The 21858-nt window shown below is 42.3% G+C and overlaps 1 protein-coding gene across 2 annotated transcripts in view; it reads left to right on the top strand.

Moving 5' to 3' along the window:
- Positions 1–21057, top strand: part of LOC111672909 (heparan sulfate glucosamine 3-O-sulfotransferase 5) — a 64303-nt gene extending 43246 nt beyond the window's left edge. For both annotated transcript variants that reach the window (XM_023430493.2, XM_087169675.1), the window contains exons 3-4: positions 18086–18227; positions 19175–21057. In XM_023430493.2, the coding sequence (XP_023286261.1) occupies positions 18121–18227; positions 19175–20105 (1038 nt within the window). In that variant the 5' untranslated portion in view covers positions 18086–18120 and the 3' untranslated portion in view covers positions 20106–21057. The remainder of the gene's footprint in view (positions 1–18085; positions 18228–19174) is intronic.
- Positions 21058–21858: the final 801 nt, after the last annotated feature.

Here is a 21858-nt window from a genome sequence, read left to right on the forward strand (position 1 = left end):
ATTTATTGATGTTTATTTTTACAACCAAGATTACTGGGGAGATGATTCACATCCTGCAAACTTACTGAAATAAATGGCAGAAATGTGGCGATGGGAGCGGCGCGCAGCAACACTGCCTCCGGCTTCGTGTTTTTTATTTATTTTATTTAATATTGTTGAATCGCTGCTGGTGTAACTCAGACAAGCTGCTGCTCCTGGGCCGTAATTGAAGTTGATATTAAAAGACAGGAGCAATGCGTAAGTCATGAGAGGAACGCAAGCAGGGTCATCTCAGCCGAACGACACGCCGGTGTAACCGCAGTCACCTTCCCTGTATACATGACAAACTGCTGCCACCAGGCTGCGGCGGGAAAACAAAACAGACACATAAACCACTGCCCTTCACGCCAGCCCTTGACTTCAGCACTTTGGCATAATGACATTAAGATGCACTCGCAGGACAATGACTTGAAGGAGAGAGCGAAAACGTGAAATGTGAAATGACATCAGCTTTCACCTCGAGCTGTTTGTGTCGCCGCGTGAAGGGTAACTGCTGCATCACGGGAAACACCTGCTGGGCATGGAGCGCATTATAGCCCCACCATCATTACGTTTCAGCAACATTCATTTTTGGCCGTGCTGATTTGTGCTGATGTGCGTGATTCCTGCGGAAAATAGAAAACAGCATATAGCCCCAAAAAAAACAGGTGTGCAACAACAGTGAGACTTCTTTTTAAAGAAGTTCACTAATCTACCGTGCTGAGTCTAATCCCTGTAGACGCACATTCTCACCAGCCTAAGAGAAAATATGTTTGCATGCATCTTCTTGCTTTGCAGCATATGGTGCTCTGACTCAATCTATTTCTAGGATCATGTGCTGTTAGACTGGTGGAGCTGCGTCACTGCAATCTGTCACAGCGGGCTGCTAATGTCACCGGCATCCGACGCCATACTGTTGCAATAAAACATGCACAATACAAGCGTTTTGAATTAAATCTTAAGTCTTAAGAAGGAGTTCAATGCAATTTGACTTGTTGTTTGCTACGTTCTTGTTTTGGAAAGTTAAAGCACTTTTTTTGAAAATCGGATTAAAGCCAAATTTGTTCTGTAGGTGCTTTTTGAAATGTGATTAAAGCCAGATGCTGCGTGTGTCTCTCAGACCGGCTGCTGTAATCACATCCCTAGCTGTGTGTGATGTGACTTTACAGCACTTAATCACGTCCAGACTGTAGTCAGCTGGACATGACGGCATCAACCTCCTCTGTACTTCTTTTTTTTTTCTTTAATCGAGAAACGTCTTTGTTTTCCAGCAGCAGAGGAAGAACTTAAACACTTAGAGACACTAGGTGCGTCTCCAAGAACCTGCTTACTGCACAATTTGAAATTGCAATCTTAAAAACGACTAATAGAATTTCAAAATAACTGTCAAATGTCAGAGAGAGAAATCACTTCTATGTTGTGCAAAACGAGCTACTGATTAAAGTTTATGCAATTGGTCTTTGTTCAGGCTCGGCAGACAAGAGCAGGCAGGGATAAACGAGATGGAAAGTCAGGGAGCGAGCTGCGTTCGACAGGTCAGCGGAAGAACCGGGTAAGAAAAGGAAAAAGGAGGGCAGGCAAACAGGCAGGAGGTCAAAACAGGAAGACAAAAATAGTTAAGTAAAGCTACAGCAGAGAAGGCACAATGGTGTGAGTTGGAATGTAAACCAGGAAGTAAATGAGGAATAAGGAACAGATGAGTGAACTGTGACAAAAATGTCATATTATTATATATGACTTTATTATATTGTAAATCCATCAATGCTTCTGGTTTTTATCTGCTTTATATATAGTTAGCAAGTTTAGTTCTTTGGTTCCCAAGCTAGGGGTTGAATAACTATTTAAACTAAACCACGTGAGAAGTTTAAAGGTCAAAGTTCAAGGTCGAGGTCTCTGTCCATGTGTAGTGCGATTATAGATCAGCTCTAGCTTCTATATTAATACTGTGAAAGTATCAAAGCCTCAGTCCACAGAGAAATGCACACAGCCTGTATTCAGAAACTGAGCCTTAAAACCAAAAGCCTTCTGGAACTTTGTGATGTCACAACAAAGCAGTCACCAAGCCCCGCCCACCTGGACCCACCATCCAAACCTTTACAGGACTTGGTTTCTCTGAGTGTTTTACCTGAAATCTGCTATATTAGGCTCAGAGCCTCCTCTCTTCTGATTGGCTCATCGACCTGTTGTTACTAGAGCTCCAGAGAGAAGCCTGAGAGAGGAGACGTAAAACTACACTGAGATGGTTTTTGGTTCTTTAAAACCACGAATATATCTTCTTATGGATCTCCACTTGAAATAAAACACAGAAGAAGTGTAAAATATGGAGCTTTAAAAACAGCCTATACCATGTTTGATGAGCTCTGTGTTCATACACACAACATCAACATATCACATCCATTATTCATGGCCTGTGTACTTGCTGCAGTCCTCATTGGCTGTAACAAAGCATTTCGACTCCGTCTTCCTCTAGTCTGATGGTAGCAACCCTCCACCCCCCAACACCACCTCTCACCCCACCCCCCAACACCACCCCTCACCCTTCCGTCCCTCAAAACACACACACACACACTCCATGCCTGCCACGTGAAATTGTGGATTTCACTTAGTTAATGCAGTCATATGAATTATTAATTGTAATAAGTGGAGCTTCCAGGCTCGGCGTTTTATTGCGTCCTCCTTCACTGCTCTGTGACATTACAGAAATGGCAAACGTGTCCGAGACAGACTGAGCCCATTAATAACAGAGCTGAGCTTTGTTTCCTCCGTGACTCCAGACCTCTCTGCTCTTCCAGTGTCTGGTTCTGTGAGATCTGGAGCATTTTAAAGGACAGCCCCCCCCCCCCTCCATCTCCTGCATTATAATCTTATGAAGTGTTTATTTAAGGGCAACAAGAATGCTTTCTAGAGGACAAAGGTTATTTGCAAAACACACAGTGGGGGTTGTGTTGCGGCTGCAAACTTGCAGCTTTAAATTGTCTTTTACAAAAGGGTTTTTGTTTTCTTTTTTTGATGGATTCTTGCCCTTATTGTAACATAGATGAATGATTTCTCATAAGAAATTATAATTAAGAGAGGGACCTACACTTCATGTCCAAACTAACTAGGGATCAGAGCACAAGCAGGGCAAAAGCAACGCCTGTGATTTATTACCCTCCTCTACTAAATGAGCTCTCGGATGCTAAAGTCCCCTGAAGGTAATATAATCCTTAGTAAAGGAAAGTACAACCTATTGACAAAGACACAAAAACCAGCACTCACATACTATACTTATGGATTTATGCTAACTCTTTTCAAAAACACATTGGAAACTGTTCCGGGTTCAGGCAGGCGCAATACAGACAGTGAGTAAGTCTGGGTCCCTCGGTATTTGCACAAAGAGCCAGGATGAATAAATGTTTCATAGTGGCTTGAGTGGCATTCCACGAAAAGCAAAGCATAGGTGTATCTATATTTGGATGCATTATTAATAGAGAATCAGTATTTGAAGCGTGTAGTGAATCGTCCGGGCTCCAGGCTTCTGTATGAATGCACAAATGCGTAGTTTCTAATTTCCTGCTTAAAGGATTGTGTGTGACGTATGGGTTTACATTTTTTCCAATTAAAATTCACAGCGTTTTCATGGTTTTGGAGGACAGTGTGAGGAAGTAGATACCATGACTGCATACATCCAGGCAGATAACATCTGAGGGGAAGACACAGCAGTCTTTTGTTATTGCTGACAAATGATCAGATGGCAGATGAGATGGATTATTGATGAAGTCGTCAGAATATTTTGAAAAAAACAGGTCCATGATTTAAGACAGATGTAGAACAAAAGGACACTTCACATTTTTAACCGGTAACAGTTGATTCTTTTTGAAGACGACGTTGCTATAGCAATTTAACTGTAGCTAGCTAACTAGCTGATTAGCTTTGTTCACTTGCACTTTAGGCCTGGCCCGATATTCAGTAACATCACGATGATATCGTATATGGCAATATTTGGGCTGGACTGCATTGAGATATTAGATTTTGCATATGCCCAGGCCTAATGCCCTTGATGGCTGCTAACATGATATTGTGCTCACAGACTGAGGCTAAAGCTAGCATCCTCATCCTCACTCACTGATGATGCATGTAGAAGACATGGAGACAAACGAGCAGTGTTGTCCTTGAATTGCAGGGTAGAGCTAGTTAGCGTTAGCACTGTAGCACTGTTATTTGTGCAACTGCAATGACTTTGGCGACTTCACTCAATATTAGCAATCATTAGCATCCATTTAGAGTCATGTTTCTACCGACCTGATGAACTTAAAGGTTTCCTGTTCAGATTTCTTGTAAACAAACCAATTTACATTTACGTTATTCTATTGTTTATATCTTTGAGCCCTAACAAAGGTGTAGAGAGGATTTCCTTTTTCCCATGCAACAATTTGAAGCCCATTTTTAAAGGATTATCAATCTGAATTGTTTACATCCATGTTTGCTAACTAGCAACAGTTTTATTCTTCCCTGCAATTTGTTGGCAAATTGATGTATTTCTCGCGTCCTGTTGTTTGCCTGTGTGCATGCATTTGAATTCAAGAGATGTAAAAATAAAAATTGGTCACCCACTCCCAAAAACGGTCAAACTCGACAGTTTTCCTAAAATATATACGTAAAATATTTACATTTCTTCTGTTTTGGTTTGGTTTGGTGCTGACCAGGAGTTTTTAGTGGGTTAATGGGCTTAAAGCTAAAAGAGGCTAAAATGTTCTGTAGAGCTGAGGGCAACTGCAGAGATTATCACTATTTGTAAAAGGCAACACAAGTCACGTTACACATTGTAATCGGATCCATTGTTCATATGAGAAAAGGACAATTAATGCAGTTTTAAACCTCACAAATAACAAAAAAAATCTTCATAAGTTAATCAGTCTTCTTTTGACACCTCGGTTATCAAACTGTTTGTTGTGTTTTCTCTGCTGTGGACTGACATGGACGTGTCAGGTCATACTTCAGTGACGCCAGGCTTCAGCTTCGTGGGGGAGACTCGGGTGAATTGGACATGCGAGGAGGAATCTGCCTAACCAAGCGGAGCTTCCTGCCTCGACTGGCAACAGCTGAGCGGCTCCCTGAGCATATGATGGGCACCTCATTGCGGCTTTCTCTCCGCTCTTGCAGCGCTGAAGAGGGATTCTGGAGAGTCTTTGAAAGACCTCACAGTTTTTTGACTACCTTTTTACATTTCACCTCCTATTTAAACCATTTCAGACGTGAAGTACACTTCGAGAGACACCTCATCTTTCATCTGGAACAGCTTTATGGGCAGATTAACTGCTTCCTCTGGGCAACAAAAAGCTGTTTGTGTTTTGCCCATATTTCCTGACACCCTTGTGGTGTATTTACGGACATTTATCCGTTCAAGTGCCACTCTGCGATGAGTTTTCTCCTCACTGATGCAGAGTGGAAACTGGCAGACGGTACACTCAGACGCATCCTGATGTTGAGTGTCTTTCCTTTCAAGTCTGCCTCCAGATGTGCTCCACCCTTTGTGGGGAACTTGCTGCCAGTTTTTGCAGAGGAATGGAGAGGAGGATGCAGTGAAAAGAGACGCTCATCCCCAAATCATAAACATCCACCCACATCCAGCAGGTGGTATACTGTACACACAGCACTGTATCCGAATGCATGCACTAACTGCACTGAAAAGAACACTCCTATAGTAGGAAGCTGAAGCATACCTTACAGTAATATGGTATATATTACATATACTGCTCAGTATTGATCGTCAGAACTGATCAAAATGTGTCACCAGCATCACATTTAAAATTTGTCAAGTATCAAAATTTGACCTCAGCTGCTTGGTGAGATTCTCAGCCCTGTTACGCTTTAATCAGACATTTCTACATCTAAATTAGTAAATTAGGAAACTTAAAATTTCAGACTACAGCTGTGTCCCGATTCAGGGGACGCGGTCAACGAAGGTGCGGTCCTTCGTAGCTGTCGTAGACCACGAAGGCCGAACCCAAACGAGAGGGTCCGGCCCTACGGAGGATAAGTCATAGTGATGATATGTTGTCGTTGGGTGTCAATGATAAGACACATTTGAAACTCAAAAGCAAGTTGGATGCACAACGTTTTTTGACAGTCAGGTGGTGTGATGGGACCTGTAACACATTCCTAGCAAAGTGCCATATACCAGTGACCTAATATTAATTCTGAGACAGGCTCATAACCGGAAGGTCAGTGATTTGATTCCTGTGAAAGACAACACATCTGTAAACAGTTGTGTGTCCTGTCACAGTGTCCTTGAACATCTCTGTGGATGGGTGTCGGCTGAATGTAAATGCAGTGCAGAGGGAATAGTAATCGGATCGACCGGTCTGTGACTGACATGAGACAGTGCTGCGAGACTCGCGAAGCTAATCTCAGTATCAACACAATGAACGGCAATAAAGCTATCAGGAAGACACTGAATATCGGGAGAGGTGATGAATATGATCAATATCCTTAGAACAGATCATGTGATCAGAATAAAGGTATTTGGAATTCATGGGTTTGAGGATGTCTGGGATTGTTTCACCAGTTTAATCTCTTTAGTAGTTCAGGCTCTGAACCAGCTACAGAAAACAACCTTAAACTTCAAGGTCTTCTCGGTATTATGACTGAATTTATTTATGCTCCAAAACACCAGAATAACAAAATAAACCACAGGAAAACAGCAGTCTGGACAGATACTTATAACTTATGTGTAGATTTATCAAAGATGAAAATAATCTTTAGTTGGAGCCCTAAGGAAAAGTGTTCTCGCACAACTTTTTACGGTCGGTCATAGTTGAGACGGGAAGTTGTTCTGTAAACTGTGATGGATATTTGCATCAGACAGTTTAGGTAATCATTTCACAACTAGTGCTCATTTTTCTCATCCAGGTAAGTTCAGCCACCCTGGGGCTTTGTTTCTACCTGTCTGAGCGTCTGTTTGTTGTTTGAGCCCGACTTCCTTCTCAACGAAAAGAAAAACACAGTACAGTTATTTACAGGTAAATACCGGAGCAGTGTACTGACATATCTCCCTTTTAAACAGACTCTTTGACTACCCCGCCAACTTAAAGGCGGAACAGAAATGACCCCTCGTTCCCTGTCCCGACCTTTTATACGGAACGGTGAGACGGAATAAAGGCGCAACATTCCCGCCTCAAACAAGGCGGTGTAAAAGGTTCTACAGATGATTGCTTTGACCTGCGGAGCTGCCAGCAGCCTGGTGGATAAAACGATCGCTGGGCAGTGATCGGCCTCTGTTCAGGGAGGCGGATGAAATTTTAAACACCCAAGCTGTCGTCTTTATGCAAAGCAGAGCAGAGGGCCTGTCGGAGGGAATCACAAGGTGCTTGATGGCTGGAAACAGTTAAAAGGTTTTTTGCATAAGCGCTCCGTGGCTAATTAGCTCTACGCATATGTCGTCTCCCACTGCAGGGCTGCCCTTACGCCGAGAGCCACCCGTGGTTTCGCTTCCTCCCGTCTTGAGCAATCCCCAGGACATTCACACAGACTGGCAAAACCCCCGCTAACATCCTATCGACGTCAGTGTCACTTAACAGTTGAGCGCGGCGGACGGACGCACCTTGGTTTTTGACATGGTTTTCAAAGGGGCGCACCACATAAAGCATCCAGGGCTGAGTCTTTGATTGGAGCTACGTTGCAAGGATGGCCCAAGGTTGCTGCGTTTCAAGGCAGCGAAGAGGAGCTGATCAGAGGCCGAGCTGACGAGCGAGGAGGTGAACGGCGTGAGCTGGCTGTTCAGCGCGAAGATATCCCAGCAGTCCCTGCAGTGTTTTCATGACTCAGAGACTCCTAACTTACGTATTACTCAGCTTTAACCTCTGCCTGCCACCCCACCCCCCCTGCTCTCCCTCCAGGGCCTCTGCTAGTCCAGCTATGAAATGAGATGACAAGGTTTTTCCTGTGTGGACGGGCTGTCCCAGTTTCAGCCTTAAAGGGATGGTGTGTGTGTGTGTGTGTGTGTGCGCATAATAATGTGCTGATAGAATCTGATTTTATTACTCTCACATCTATGTGAACAGAAGAAAAGCACCCGGCATGTTTCTCTATCTAACACATAGTTTGATGCATCTGGCCCCTGGTGCTCAGTTCAAGTTTTCAAGCCCCTAAAAAGGAGACTTGTAGAAACACTGCTGAACCTGTTTTAGTTTGAAAACTCTGGGGTTGTGTTTTAGTCTGGATGGGGAGAAACACAAGCTTTTGGAAACGATAATGCAGTCACCTGCCTCGCTTCCTGATTGAACGCAACATGGATAACGACCAAAGGTAACGGTGTTTAATCTCTTGAACACAATCACATTGCTGAATGGTTCAAAAAGAAAAAGAGAGACTAATAATTTTCACTCAAAATTTAAAAAATAAAAGTTGTGGAATACTAGAAAAGAGTCACAATCCTTCTGCACCAATTTTTATTTTTACAAAGACGTATCACCTGATTCTGCAGTTCCCCCGAAGTGATTTTATCCCTGCTAGCTGCTGTAGCCGTAGAAACGGCAGATCTCAACATCTCAACAGCTACTGGATGGATGAACTTTGGTGCCAAAGAATCAGAGGATGAACAGTACCGACTTTGTTAATCTCCTTCTGTCATCAAACACGACTTTGACATCTAAGGTTTTGAGTGAAATAACTGTTGTGAAGGAGGAATAGAACAGGACAGAAGAGGGAACATTAATGCTTCTTGTTATAGTAGGTGTTACCAAATCAGTTTTTTTTTTTACCTAACTTAATGACAACAAAAATTATCTTCAGCTTCAGTTAAATCAGTAGCAAAACATGGAAGACCAAGTAAGATAAAGGTTATTTGGCGACAAACCTGCTCAAAACATCGATTTCTGTTCCATAGAAAATCAATGTATGTTCATTTACCAGTTGATTCAATCAGTGGCTCTATGCTGTGACCCCTGACTGACCAAGAGCACCAGCTCCTCCACACACTTGAAAATGTCACAACTGTTTGATTTCAACACTTGAAAAATAATAAATCATAAATGTTAGAAACAGATGTGAATAATACTTCCTGCGATAGAGTCTCTTCAAGATGAAGCCACTTCCGCAGGTGGTTAAATTTCCTGGTTGAGATCCGGCAGTGCTCGATCACAACAGCACAGTGTCGAGACCACGGTGTTTGGAAGGAAGGGGGCGAGGGGAGGCTGCAGTGCCCAAATGTGGGCAACAGCATGTCAGGGTAATAGAAGAAAACCAGATGAACTGAAGCCGTGGAGGCAAGGCGCTGCAGAGTCGACTGGGAACTGAGTGCAGACGCTACAGGCGGCGCTCAGAGGCCCGACAGCACCTTCTGTCTGTCTGCCTGTCTGTGGGGCCAGGAGCAGGAAGCTGCTCCAGAGCTGGAGGAAACTGAGGAGAACCGGGAGCTGGTTGGATGTGAGGATGCAGCCTCTTCTCTGGGGGGGCGGGGGGGTTGGTGGTTCACCAGCTGTTAGAGGTACACAGCTGCTCCAGAGACCGCTCTGCTAGCAGATGTTTCTACCTGATGTGATTCAGAATTACCCAAGAGGTGGAGAGAGCAGAGTGTAACGCACACACACACACACACACATCTATACCTCCCTCTTCACCATAACACATGCCCTCCGCTAACAAATCCCATTAGTGCACTTAACTGTAAAACTAAAAACAGGCCTCCTTACTTAATCTTGTTAGTTATCACCATATACAGTGATACAGGCAAAGATGTGACACGCAGCACACAATCGTGTCGGCCTCAAAATAGAACATCACAAGACAGATGGAAGTGCTTAGAGAACGGTGAGCAGGGCTGAGCTGGTTACCGTTAGAGAGTTCAGGTGAATTTCTTGGACTGACTTTATCATCAGACACTTGGTTATCAGAGCTAAAAACATAAACTTTGTGGTGATGCAAAATACACAAAATAAACTGTCAAGGTCAGGTCCCAAACATTTATATATGTAGATGTCCATGTGTTGTTTGATTAATTGGCTCACCGACCTGTTGTTACTAGAGCTCCAGAGAGAAGCCTGAGAGAGGAGATGTAAAACTACACTGAGATGGTTTTTGGTTCTTAAAACAACAAATATATCTTCTGATGGATCAACACTTCAAATAAAACAAAGATTCACTTTGATTCAAGGATGAACTTCTTTTTAGCTCATGTTCTTGTGATACGCTAATTATGACGCAATTTCACACAAATGTCTAGTAGGATGGAATGAAGTGATGACATTTTATATCCAAAAGGTCAAAGGTCAACTTCACTGTGACACCATGATGTTCGGCAAAAGCACTTCTGCCCATTGTTCAATGCTGTAACTCAGAGGCGTACAACTTGCAAGGAGATAATTCTAGTTTGTGTGGTTGAAACACATGATTCTGTTTCCAGTGCAGTTCTGGTTGCTTCTCTTTCCTGGCCTATTTTTGGAATGTGTTTATTCTCGATTGGCGTCTGTTCAAAAAGCATGATGACACTTTGACAGTTTAATGTTTGAAGTCACATGTACTCAGATGTATGTTCTCACACCTCTTGAAAGGCTATGTCTCGTCATTCACCCGAAACCTCTCAAAGGAGTGTCTTTGTGTTTGTCTTTGTGTGTAGGGTGCATGCACACGGTATGTATGTATGTATGTATGTGTGTTGGTGTGTGTGTATATAAAACCTTGCAGGGATACGTCCTCCTGTTTGTCTCCCTCGCTCAGTGTTTTATGTCCGCTGTCTTATTCGGTCTTTGAAGGTCACACAGCAGTCAGGAGTAAAGCCAGATATTTGTCTGTTCAGTCCGACACTCACTCCCTGTTGTTGTGTTCGTCTGTTGTCGTGTCACAGCTGTGTGCGACACACTCACAGGCTCGTTGTTTGATTTAGTGTTTAGCCACTTCGGTCTCTTAGAGATGTAGAACCTGCAAACCAAAAGGGCTAATTAGGTTTGAGACAATTAGTTATCTGTTTAATGAGAAATTGCAGGAAAAATCCTGATCCTGTTTTTATTGTCCTTGTCTGTGTCTTTACCGGACCTCTCTCTGTGTGCCTGTCATTCGGGGTGCACATGGGAATCCAATCACAATATGTAACCAACCGGGGTCAGAGAGAGTTGTTTTGGTTTGCTTAATGTATTATTGGTTAGCTATTTATTTGTCACATTTTATATATGTTCACATATAGAATTATTTAGTAATCTTCTTTAAATATACAAATTATAATACCCCCCTCCCGTGTCATGTAATTTACTGAAGAAGTATAAAGAACAGAAACAGAACTATTTTGACAAAGATGATCATAATGCTCTTTGGTTTATGCAGTATTTGTGTTATTTTGCCCCAACGATTACCTGCCGATATCTGAAAAAGTTTTGAATTATATCATGGTATAAAGTATTGGAGGAGAGTTTTTGTGACTTTGATGGACCTTGCTGTGTGTGCAGGAAAATATAGGCAGAGGTATAGGAAGATGCACATGTGCAGATGCTTACTGTCCATGTGCCTGTATTTATTTCTTGCCTCAGTGTTTCTTCTAAAATACACAATGTCAGGGGGTAGGATGACGGCTCATAGGCTTGGAGACTGAGGGATCTGTAGCAATGGGTGATAAATAATGTAGGTGTAATATCATAAAATGGACGTGTGGTTTAGAGGAGTGGAGTGGAGGTCGGCAAAGGTTGGAGCTCTAAGCCGAACAGCAGAATCATTCCCTTGTGCATCAATAACAATAATAAAGCACATAGTGGTGAATTATTCATCAATGCTCTGCCCTCTCTCTGTCTCCCGTCTCTCTTCTCCCTCCACAACGTCCTCAGCCGACTCAACTCCAGCATTAAGAGCTGCAGTGTACTGCCTCTGCTCCGCTGTCTCCATCAAAGTTTGGAGAATTTATTTTCACCAACAGAGAGACGAATGCATATTATTTGTTTTTGTTCTTTGTTTTTTTCCTTACATGTAAATGACTTTGATGACTGAATAACTTCTTCTTTGATCGCTTTGGAACGTGCACCAATTCTGTCAGAGGATAACATTCGTAAGGCTGTGTGAAGTGGAAGCTGTTGGTGGCTGCCATTTATAGTCACACACCGGCTCTCTCCACAAATACAAGACGAACAGTCAGCTTAATGCACCGTCCCCACAAATATCAAAGATTCAAACAGAGGAAAATTCTGACATTTTTCAGTCTATATTTATTATTATTATTTTCACATTTTCATCCATTGTGTTTTGCTCTTGATAACATAGTTTTCACCACCTCTGTTGTAGAGAAGAATAGCAAACTCAGGCAAGCAGTGGCAGCGCTCTACAGCTTTCTAAAAGACTTGACTTGAGTTGCACAGAAATCATCTCAAACAATAGTGCATGAGTCTGACTGAAGGAAAACACACTTAGTCGTGTCCTGGAACAGGTACAGACCAGGGTTGCTCGTCAGAACGATCATGTCTTTGCAAATGTGAAGACGATATTTAACTTGTTTTCCCATTAATGTAGTAACCTATTATTTATAGTATTAAATTAATATTAAATTTTATTTTCCCCCGCCGCAGTTTAACGTCTATAAACGCATTTTGTTTTAACATAGCCTTAAAACGTTTTTGTCATCTTACTGTCATCACTCAGGTGACGGAACAGTTTTGGTCTCCATAGCTAATTTCCCCCTTCATGACAACTGTTTACATTTTATAAAGGCTTTCAGTTACGTATAATTGAGGGCGTGGCCTCTTTAAGTGAGGGGTGGGTAAATTTGCCCATGTTTGGACTATGTGGGAGTTAGGGGCGGAGTCAGACACTGCCAAGATGACGATGGTGGAGCAGCTCACTCTTAGCTTCAAAACCTGCTATTCAGAAACCCGTGGGTGACGTCACGGAGACTACGTCCATCTTTTTTTTTTTACAGTCCGCAGGTGCGCCAAGCGGAGCCCGCGCTAAAAGTTCGAATAAGTTGTACTTTGACCCGAGCAGCACTGAACTCTGTGGAAGCAGCCAATCACTGCTGACCAGCTCTCTGATGTCCCTCTCCATCTGCCCACATGCTGTGCACCTCTGCTAACATTAAAATAGCCCTCTGTTAAAGTAACAGCAAAGCCTCACTGACTTGATAGATCTGGACACAATACAGCATGAGACCCCACCAAGGTTTTCCTGTCACACCACCCAGCTGTTACTGCTGCTGCTGAGTCCCAAGGCCCCACAGTTTACACTATGTGTGTGTGTCGATGTGTGTGTGTGTGTGTGTGTGTGTGTGTGTGTGTGAGAGAGACTGAAAGGGATTGGCTGTCTTCTTCCAACAACAGTGTTTTCAGTAATGCAGTGAATGAACAGTACATGAAGGAATGTAATAGCTCAGCTGCAGCCATCTATTTTTACCAGTGCCCTCGTGCACTCGTCTAAAAATGAGAACAGAGCAGCGCAGATTATTAGCACAACGCACCAAGTGCTTTAATAACTAAACAGGTTTTTGTGCTGTGTCACTTTTTTTTTTTTTATCAAGCTCACATATTCCATGTTCCAGGATTTGGAAACTAATTATATTTGTTATCAGGCCTGTAAACAGAAGTGCTTTTCAGTGTTTTAATTACACAGAAAAAAAAAGGCCAGTCAGCAATTCTCTAATTGCTCAGTGTCTTTTGTAAGTGGTTTCTGTCTCAGCCCATTAGCTCAGATGGCTGTGAGCTGATGTATGATCGATCAGTTGTGACACGTGTCAATTCAAAACTCTGTGTGTGTGTGTGTGTAGATGTGTATAAGAGACAGCTGTTGAAGTGTTGGGAGTAGATGTTTTTACATTTCTGACAAACACAAAAAGTGACTTTTCTTTATGTAACAGCCGCGATGAAGATGGTGATGTTGGTCAGACTTTCCTCATCATCATTAGTACGAAGCTTAATGATCCCCAGAGGATGATTCTTGATGATTTCTTGTTAAGCACCATCATCAGGTCAAAATTTCCCCTCAGCCGCCACTTTTGTCTGTGGTATTTTGAAATAAAGTCACCGTGTTTCCATTGAATTTACTGGGATGTGAGCCGAGTACTATTTTCTGTTGGTGTTGGTAAAACATTTGAACAAAAACAGCTGAGTTGTATAAACAGTTGTCATGAAGCTCTAGAGACCAAAACAGTTTTTTTGTACCAGGCTGAAAACATGTTCATTTCTGCTATAAAGTTGGAGCCTCAAGTGGCCATTCAGGGAACTGCAATTCCATGTTGGCTTCATCTTTCAGCCTCAGTGGGACAGGATGCAGTGAACATTTTGCATTAGAGATGAGTTACCTGTCAGTTTCCTCTCGGCATGTAGAAAACCACAACACATTACATTAACTATTTACTCCTGTCAGCTCCCCTTACAGAAAAAAAATTATCCGCACTGTGAAAAACTTTTCACGTCCTATTTGATTTTTATGATCAGACGCCCTGTACCCATCTTCTGCAGGGAGAACCCCCCCCCCCAGATTATTCCTGACAGTGCACTTCACTCTAACCCATCTGCAGACATATTTTCCCTAGCTGAGCATTTCTGTGCTCACTGCATCATGCTTCACATTTGTGGAAAACATTTCTTTCCTCTCCTCTCTTCCGGCGATGCTGCTCGCCTCTTGTTGTTTCGATCAAAACCTTCCAGTGTCTTGAAGCCCCGTGAGGAGAAAACAGCAGAGTTTATTTAGGTCACAATGTATGAGAATCTGCTTTATAGATAAGATAAATCACTTCTACACTCTCCTCTCCCGAGTGATCTTACCTGGCAGGAGCAGGGGTGTCATTTCTCAAGTGCTCCTCTGAAGTAATGTGAATGCTTCTCTCTGTTGTGTGGTAGAGTTAAATATGCAAACACAAAAGTAGTGGCTTTTGGCCCAGTGCTTAGTTTATGAAAATAAACTGCTCCATAATGGATCGTTCTGTACGAGGGCCCTCTCGGGCTCACGGCCTGATACAGCTTCTCTGGTTGTAGGTCCTTGACAGGGCAAACAATTAATTTCTATGTATGCTTATAAATAAGTCATACATAATGTGCAGAAAGTGGTACTCTGTATTTATTAGAACAACAGATTAGTGTCTGCTGAGAGCTGCTGAGTCTCTGCAGGTCAAACACTCTGTCTATAGCCTGCAGAGGAGTTTCCATTTTAATGAGTTGGACTGTTTAGTCTTTAAAACAAGACTCTCTAAGTTCTGCTGAACATTACTGTGGCCTTAATTGACATTACTGTCGGCTAAACCTTTGACTGTCCAATCACAGCTTAGCAAGCGTGACTAGGCCCGGCAGGTACGTCTCTCTTGGGGCTCTATTAAGTTTGATATTCAGTATTTTAAAGGTCATGTCTTTTTTTATCGCCGTTCAAAAATTTAAAATATGAGAAAAAGTGTAAGGAACAGGTGTTGCAAGTGGGCCAAGAAATGAATACATTAAAAAAAATTATGTTTCTAAATGTTTTAAAACAAAATAAACATTCATTCAACACAATTCAACAGTTTCAAGAGTGTATGAAGAGTGAAACAATAAAAAGAAAGATCAATTTTGGAAAAAAATCTCAGCGGCCTCTAAAACTCTTGCCCTTCTCTTTGCTCTCTCTCTTGTTACCATGGTAACATTGGTCTTAGGCCTAAGTTAACCTGGGGTTAAGGTGTCAAATCTTTTTGGCTTAAATTTAGTTAATTTTAGCAAATTCAGACTGGACCGACACGACAGACCAGTCTGAAATATCTTTGTGAAACTGGTCCCAGGTCGCACCAGTTCAAGTCAGACTGTAGCAGCAAAAGCGCCTGAGTGTACTGAATTAACCAAGTTTTTATCACCTTTTTAAACGTGAGAAAAAAACCCAAAGCATGCTGGATAATATGAACTCATTACCTTGAAATAAATGACGCGCCCTGAAAGAAGTGGATTACATTACCGTACATCAGAACCGTGTGTGTGTGTGTGTCGCCGCTGAAAGAAAATACTGAACAGACTTTATTTCCATTGGAGACCATTGAATTTATCGCTCCCGCTTGTTTCAGAGATACAGGATGTAATGAAAAACATTTCTTTTCCAAATGGGACTCCGCAAACACAGGGCCGGCTCCCGGCTAACTGGCTTTATTCTTCTGCTTTGTCAGACTGATGAAATTGCGATTGCTCTGCTGGTCTCCCTTCGGAAGTCACCACGAGGCAATATGAGTGAAATGTTTTCCAGTCACACCGGGGTCAGAACCCCTCTCTACTTGTTTATGAGATGCTCTGGAGGATCCGCTCTGTTGGTAATGGTAGGCAGTTTTAAAGGCTGGATTAGAGTGCAATTGGCCCTTTTGTAATAGTGCGATGACTTCTGTATAGATCTGTTATTCCATAATGTGATTTACCCAGTCACACTGTGGTAAGCTTGCAGATGCAGGAATCGATCTGCAAAAAAACAGTCTTTTCTTTAATCAGAGAGAGACAAAAACATTCATCCATCTGTATAAAAGGATGCAGTGCCCTCTCTTGGAGGAGGAGATTCATTCTTGCCTTTTCTCTGAAGGTCAAAAGAGCAACAAGCATTAACATAATGTGACCATTTGTACAGTTTCTCTTCTTAAAGTCTTAATCCTGCTGCCTGAAGACTTTTAGGGATGGAGATTTTAAAGTCTGAAGAAGAAAACAAACAAAAACAAATGCTAAAGCTAAGATAAAGAGCCAGATCATTTTCTCAGAAGATGAAGAAGATCAAAACATGATTAAAAGGAGGTTAAATGTTTGACTTTGACACGCCGACACGCTCGCCGTCACAAGGTCATAGGTGTTAAGACCATAGACTGTGAATAAAAATGGACGTACCCTCTGTGACGTCACCCACAGGTTTTCTGAAGAGCTGTTTCGAAACTCAGGGTGAGCTGCTCCACCGTGGCCATCTTGGCAGTTTCTGACTCCGCCCCTAACTCCTGGCTAATCCAATGGCTCGTAGCCAACTGTGTCTCTCTGTTGTTTTGTGCTGAGCAGGGAGTGTAGAAAACAGGAAACAAGGTCAGTGAGAGAGAGATGAACCCAACACTAATCAAAACAGTTAGCTTAAAACAGGCAAAAAAAACATTGACTAGTGCAGCTTTAACTTGTGCAACAACCTCCAGCTTGAACAGACGTAGTTGGGCTATTTATAAACTTAGTTTTCAAAATAAAACTCTTTGTATTTTCCCGTCTTTATTGTGAAAAATAACACTACACAGCAGGTGGATAAACAAAGGTGAACACAACCTACAAACAATGACAAATACTGAGGACAAAGTTGTGTGTGTGTGTGTGTGTGTGTGTGTGTGTGTGTGTGTGTGTGTGTGAGGAAAGTGAAGGTGAAAAGGAAAAACAAGATCTGTTGAGAAAGGGGTTTGGGGAGCTGGAGGGTTAGAGGGGTTTGACAGGTGTGGTTCTTCGTGGCCCTTGGGAGGTGGTGATGCTGGGGGTGGGGGTGGGGGGGTTGTCCTCAGGGTCCTCAGGCCAACGGCGTCAGAGGCAACAGGCAACAAAAGTGATGTGAAAATAAGGAAAAGGGGGAGAAAGGGCGATGGATAGATTAATTAAAATAGCAAAATAAAAGAAACAAAAGGCAAAAAATAAAGGTGCAGAAGAAACAAAAGCAAAAAGCAAACGTTTATTTAAATGGGTGAAGTAAATTTAACTGGAATATGAAACGCAGGAGTGTTAGCATCTTCATTAGAAGAAGAAAATGTGTTGTATTTGTCGTTTTTGCCGTGTGGGAATCAGAAGAGCAGATTTTCGTCAGGTTTGGTCTTATTCATGAGGGACTTAGATCATTTCTCCATTGAAATGTTTTCTATTAAAAGATTTTTTCCTCTGAACTGCTTCAAAATGAAGCATTATCACATCACACACACTCCTGTCTCAGAGCTGGGTCTGTACATTGGATCTAATCTGATTCTGGAGTCGTCAGAAATAAATAAATAAATATTTAAATGAAACAAAGTGGTGGTTGGTGGGCGAGCATTTCCTCTAATGGCACTGCAGCACTTTTCAGGCGTGTGAGTGTGGCTTAATCACTTGTAAGACTTGATTGAGTGTGTGTTAATAAACATTAGGCTGTCTCTCTCTTCCCCTGGTGATTAGTGGTTTATGTGCTCTGCTCTCTGCAGGCTGAAGACGCAGTCCTGAAGATTGATGGAGGGCCATGCTATTCAAACAGCAGGCATTGCTGAGACAGAAGCTCTTCGTTCTGGGCAGCCTCGCTATCGGAAGTGTCCTTTATCTCGTAGCCAGGGTTGGGACCTTGGATAGGTGAGTCACCGCCGTCACATCCTGAGAAATGTTACATGTTTATTTTAAGTCATTTGAGTTGCTCGGTATATATTTATTTTATTTATATATCTATATACGTATATATATAAGCTCCATATTTTCCTCTTCTTCTGTGTTTTATTTGACGTGCTGATCCATTAGAAGATATATTTGTGGTTTTAAGAACCAAAAGGCTTCTCTCTGGAGCTCTATAACAACAGGTCGGTGAGCCAATCAGAAGAGAGGAGGCTCTGAGCCTCTCTTCTGATTGGCTGGCTGTTTTCTGAGTGATCCAATAAAAATAAAGCAGATTTCAGGTAAAACACTCAGAGAAACCAAATCCTGCAAGGTTTGGATGGTGGGTCCAGGTGGGCGGGACTTGGTGACTGCTTTGTTGTGACATCACAAAGTTACAGGAAGTCCTGACAGCTGGTTTTAAGGCTCAGTTTCTGAATACAGGCTGTGTGTGTTTCTCTGTGGACTGAGGCTTTGATACCTTCACAGTATTAATAGAGAAGCTAGACCTGATCTATAATCAAACTACACATGGACAGAGACCTTATATGGGACCTTTAAAGAAAACAGGTTTAACGGTTCAGTAATAGACGAATATTACTTGATATGCTGTAGATTTGTGTGAGTGTGCAAATGAAAAATAAGACTTTGAATATCTCATGTAAACATGCTGCATTATAGACTAGAAAAGCAATCATGGCTGAACAGGCAGAGAGCACAGCACCTAGAAACTCAGACCTGATTTAAATTAATTTCAAAGACAAATCATGTCTGTTAATTGCTTTCTGGGTTTTCAGCATAAAAAAATCAGCCCAAATAAAATCTTTCCCTCTGGGCCAAGTCTAACATTCCTTTGCATATGAAGAAAAATCCTTGTTTTTATTTGTTATCATAGTGTCTTTTTCATTTCTCTCTGGGTTTTTCTCTTTCAGGCTTCAGCCTATTTGCCCCATTGAAAGGAGACTGACCCCCCCTGAGCCAGAGCAAATCCCTCTCCGCACCCTGCAGTTTAAGCGTGGCCTGCTCCATGAATTGCGTAAGGGCAATGCCACCAAAGAGCAAATCCGCCTGCACAACCTGGTCCAGCAGCTGCCTCGGGCCATCATCATCGGGGTGCGCAAAGGGGGCACCCGGGCCCTGCTGGAGATGCTCAACCTGCATCCAGCGGTGGTCAAAGCCTCACAGGAGATCCACTTCTTTGACAATGACCAAAACTACGCCCGGGGCATCGACTGGTACAGAGGGAAAATGCCCTTCTCCTTCCCTCATCAGATCACCATTGAGAAGAGCCCCGCCTACTTCATCACAGAGGAGGTCCCTGAACGCATCTTCAAGATGAACTCCTCCATCAAGCTGCTGATCATCGTCCGGGAGCCGACAACCAGAGCCGTGTCCGACTACACGCAAGTTCTGGAGGGCAAGGAGCGCAAGAACAAGACCTACCACAAGTTTGAGAAGCTGGCCATCGACGCCAACACCTGTGAGGTGAACACAAAGTACAAAGCTGTCCGGACCAGCATCTACACCAAACATTTGGAGCGCTGGCTGAAGTACTTTCCCGTGGAGCAGTTCCACATCGTGGACGGGGACCGCCTTATCACGGACCCGCTGCCCGAGCTGCAGCTCGTCGAGCGCTTCCTCAACCTTCCCTCAAGGATCAGCCAATATAACCTGTACTTCAACGCCACCAGGGGATTCTACTGTCTGCGATTTAACATTGTCTTCAACAAGTGCCTGGCAGGCAGCAAGGGCCGCATCCATCCAGAGGTGGACCCGTCAGTGGTGACTAAACTGCAGAAGTTCTTTCACCCCTTCAATCAGAAGTTTTACCAGATCACTGGGAGAACATTCAACTGGCCGTGATGAGCTTTGAACTTCACTGAGATTCCTTGGATTGGTGTTTGTTTGTTTGTTTTTTTTAAAACACTTAAACGCTATGAGATCTCATAAGATATTAATAGCACTTTGACTGAATTTAATACAAGAACGACAGTGTGACCAAATATAAAGAGGAACTTGATGTACGTTTGTTTTTATGTGTGTTATTTAATTAAAACAAAAACAGTTTGACTGATTTTACTAAAAGATTCAGTTCAAAGCACTTGATCTTGCCAATTCATTCACCTGTCTGTCAATGTTCCCCATGAAGAAAAGAACCAGTACTGAACTGTGATTAACTAAAGAGATTATTTTTGTTGCTTTTTAAAGGGACTATCAAACACTGACATCCATGCTGTTAAGATAAGCTTTAAGTGTGATGCTTTTTTTCATGATGAAACCCCATAAAAGACGACAAAATGACAGCTCATAAACAACAAGATTGTTCATTTGTTCCCCGTCATGTTGTTTATTTGACCAAAACTTGCATGTGCAATCAAGATGCCATTATACAGTAACATTATAGGATCTTGTCTTCTGTTCATATTGTTTTTCACCGCATTTTCCTCCTAATTCATGCTGTGATGAATCCATTAGAGGGTGACCTCGAATTCTCACCCAAGATATTATCATTACCCAGAAAAAAGGATCATCAGAATGAGTCTGATTTTAAATCCTTCAAAGCGTTTCAGACTTGAGCTCGTGTTTGATTGTAAGTACGTTGTTTCTTCCCCTACAGATTTTTCATTGGTTTGCGAAATACCTGGCAAAAAAAGCCATATTGAAAAAAAATATAAAGTTGTCGTCTGATGATTCTTGTCAAACCAACTGCTTATTCTAAGATGATTAACGAAATCTGTCTGTTTCTGTGCAAATATTCATTCTGTATCATGTGTGTTGTTAAAAAAAAGGTTAAATTAAAAGAACATGTAAACATTGTCGACTGATTTATTGTGTGCTGTTGTTCATTTTTTGCTATCAAAAGGAATAATTTAACGTTTTAGGAAACCGATAGGAAGATTGATGCCACCGTCATATCTGGGTATTTACGTTACCATGGTTACTTGACTTGCTGGGTTGTCTGGGTTTTTCCCCAAAGCTGCAGGACTAGTTATTCGTCTACATTTTTGCGGAAAGAGGAATAAGAAGAAGAAGAAGTATGCAGGATTATAATATATGCTCTCTGTATAGTACAAAACAAGCACATAATGATAAAACATTTCGACCTGGAGGTTTTAGTTCAAGTCCTGGTGAAGTCTGCTCTAAACTGGATTAAAAAATGGGCAAAATGCTCCAGGACATCAAACCTCGGAGAGACCCTAAAGGCATCTGGTTTAATGTATGGTTAGTGGATGAATTTAAATTCAATGGATTGTATATCCATGAAGGAAGTTGAAAGGTGAAAAAGAAAAAGGAGGGGTAAGGGGGGGTTTTATCTAACTTTGAGATCTAATCTTGCATTACCACAAAACTACTGACACAGCAAACTGAGACAGGGTTGAATTTCAGTATTTCAGTGTCAAACTGCCACTTGGTTTCTAAACCAAATGTAATGTGATTTGTTGTGTGCACTGGCGTCTGTACCTGATGGGTACTTGGGGCATGAATGAACATTGTGCAGAGAATGGGAGATGCTGGATGTCAGTTGGGGCCCAGATCTTATTTTTATCCTAATACACTCATAGGAAGTTAATCTGGTTCTAACTCCCTGTCCCTGAACCCCCCCCCCCCCCCCCCC

This window comes from Seriola lalandi, unplaced genomic scaffold, assembly GCF_002814215.2.
Source record: "Seriola lalandi dorsalis isolate HSWRI2012SDOR001 ecotype SW California unplaced genomic scaffold, Sedor1 jcf7180002054906, whole genome shotgun sequence".
NCBI classification, from domain to species: domain Eukaryota; kingdom Metazoa; phylum Chordata; class Actinopteri; order Carangiformes; family Carangidae; genus Seriola; species Seriola lalandi.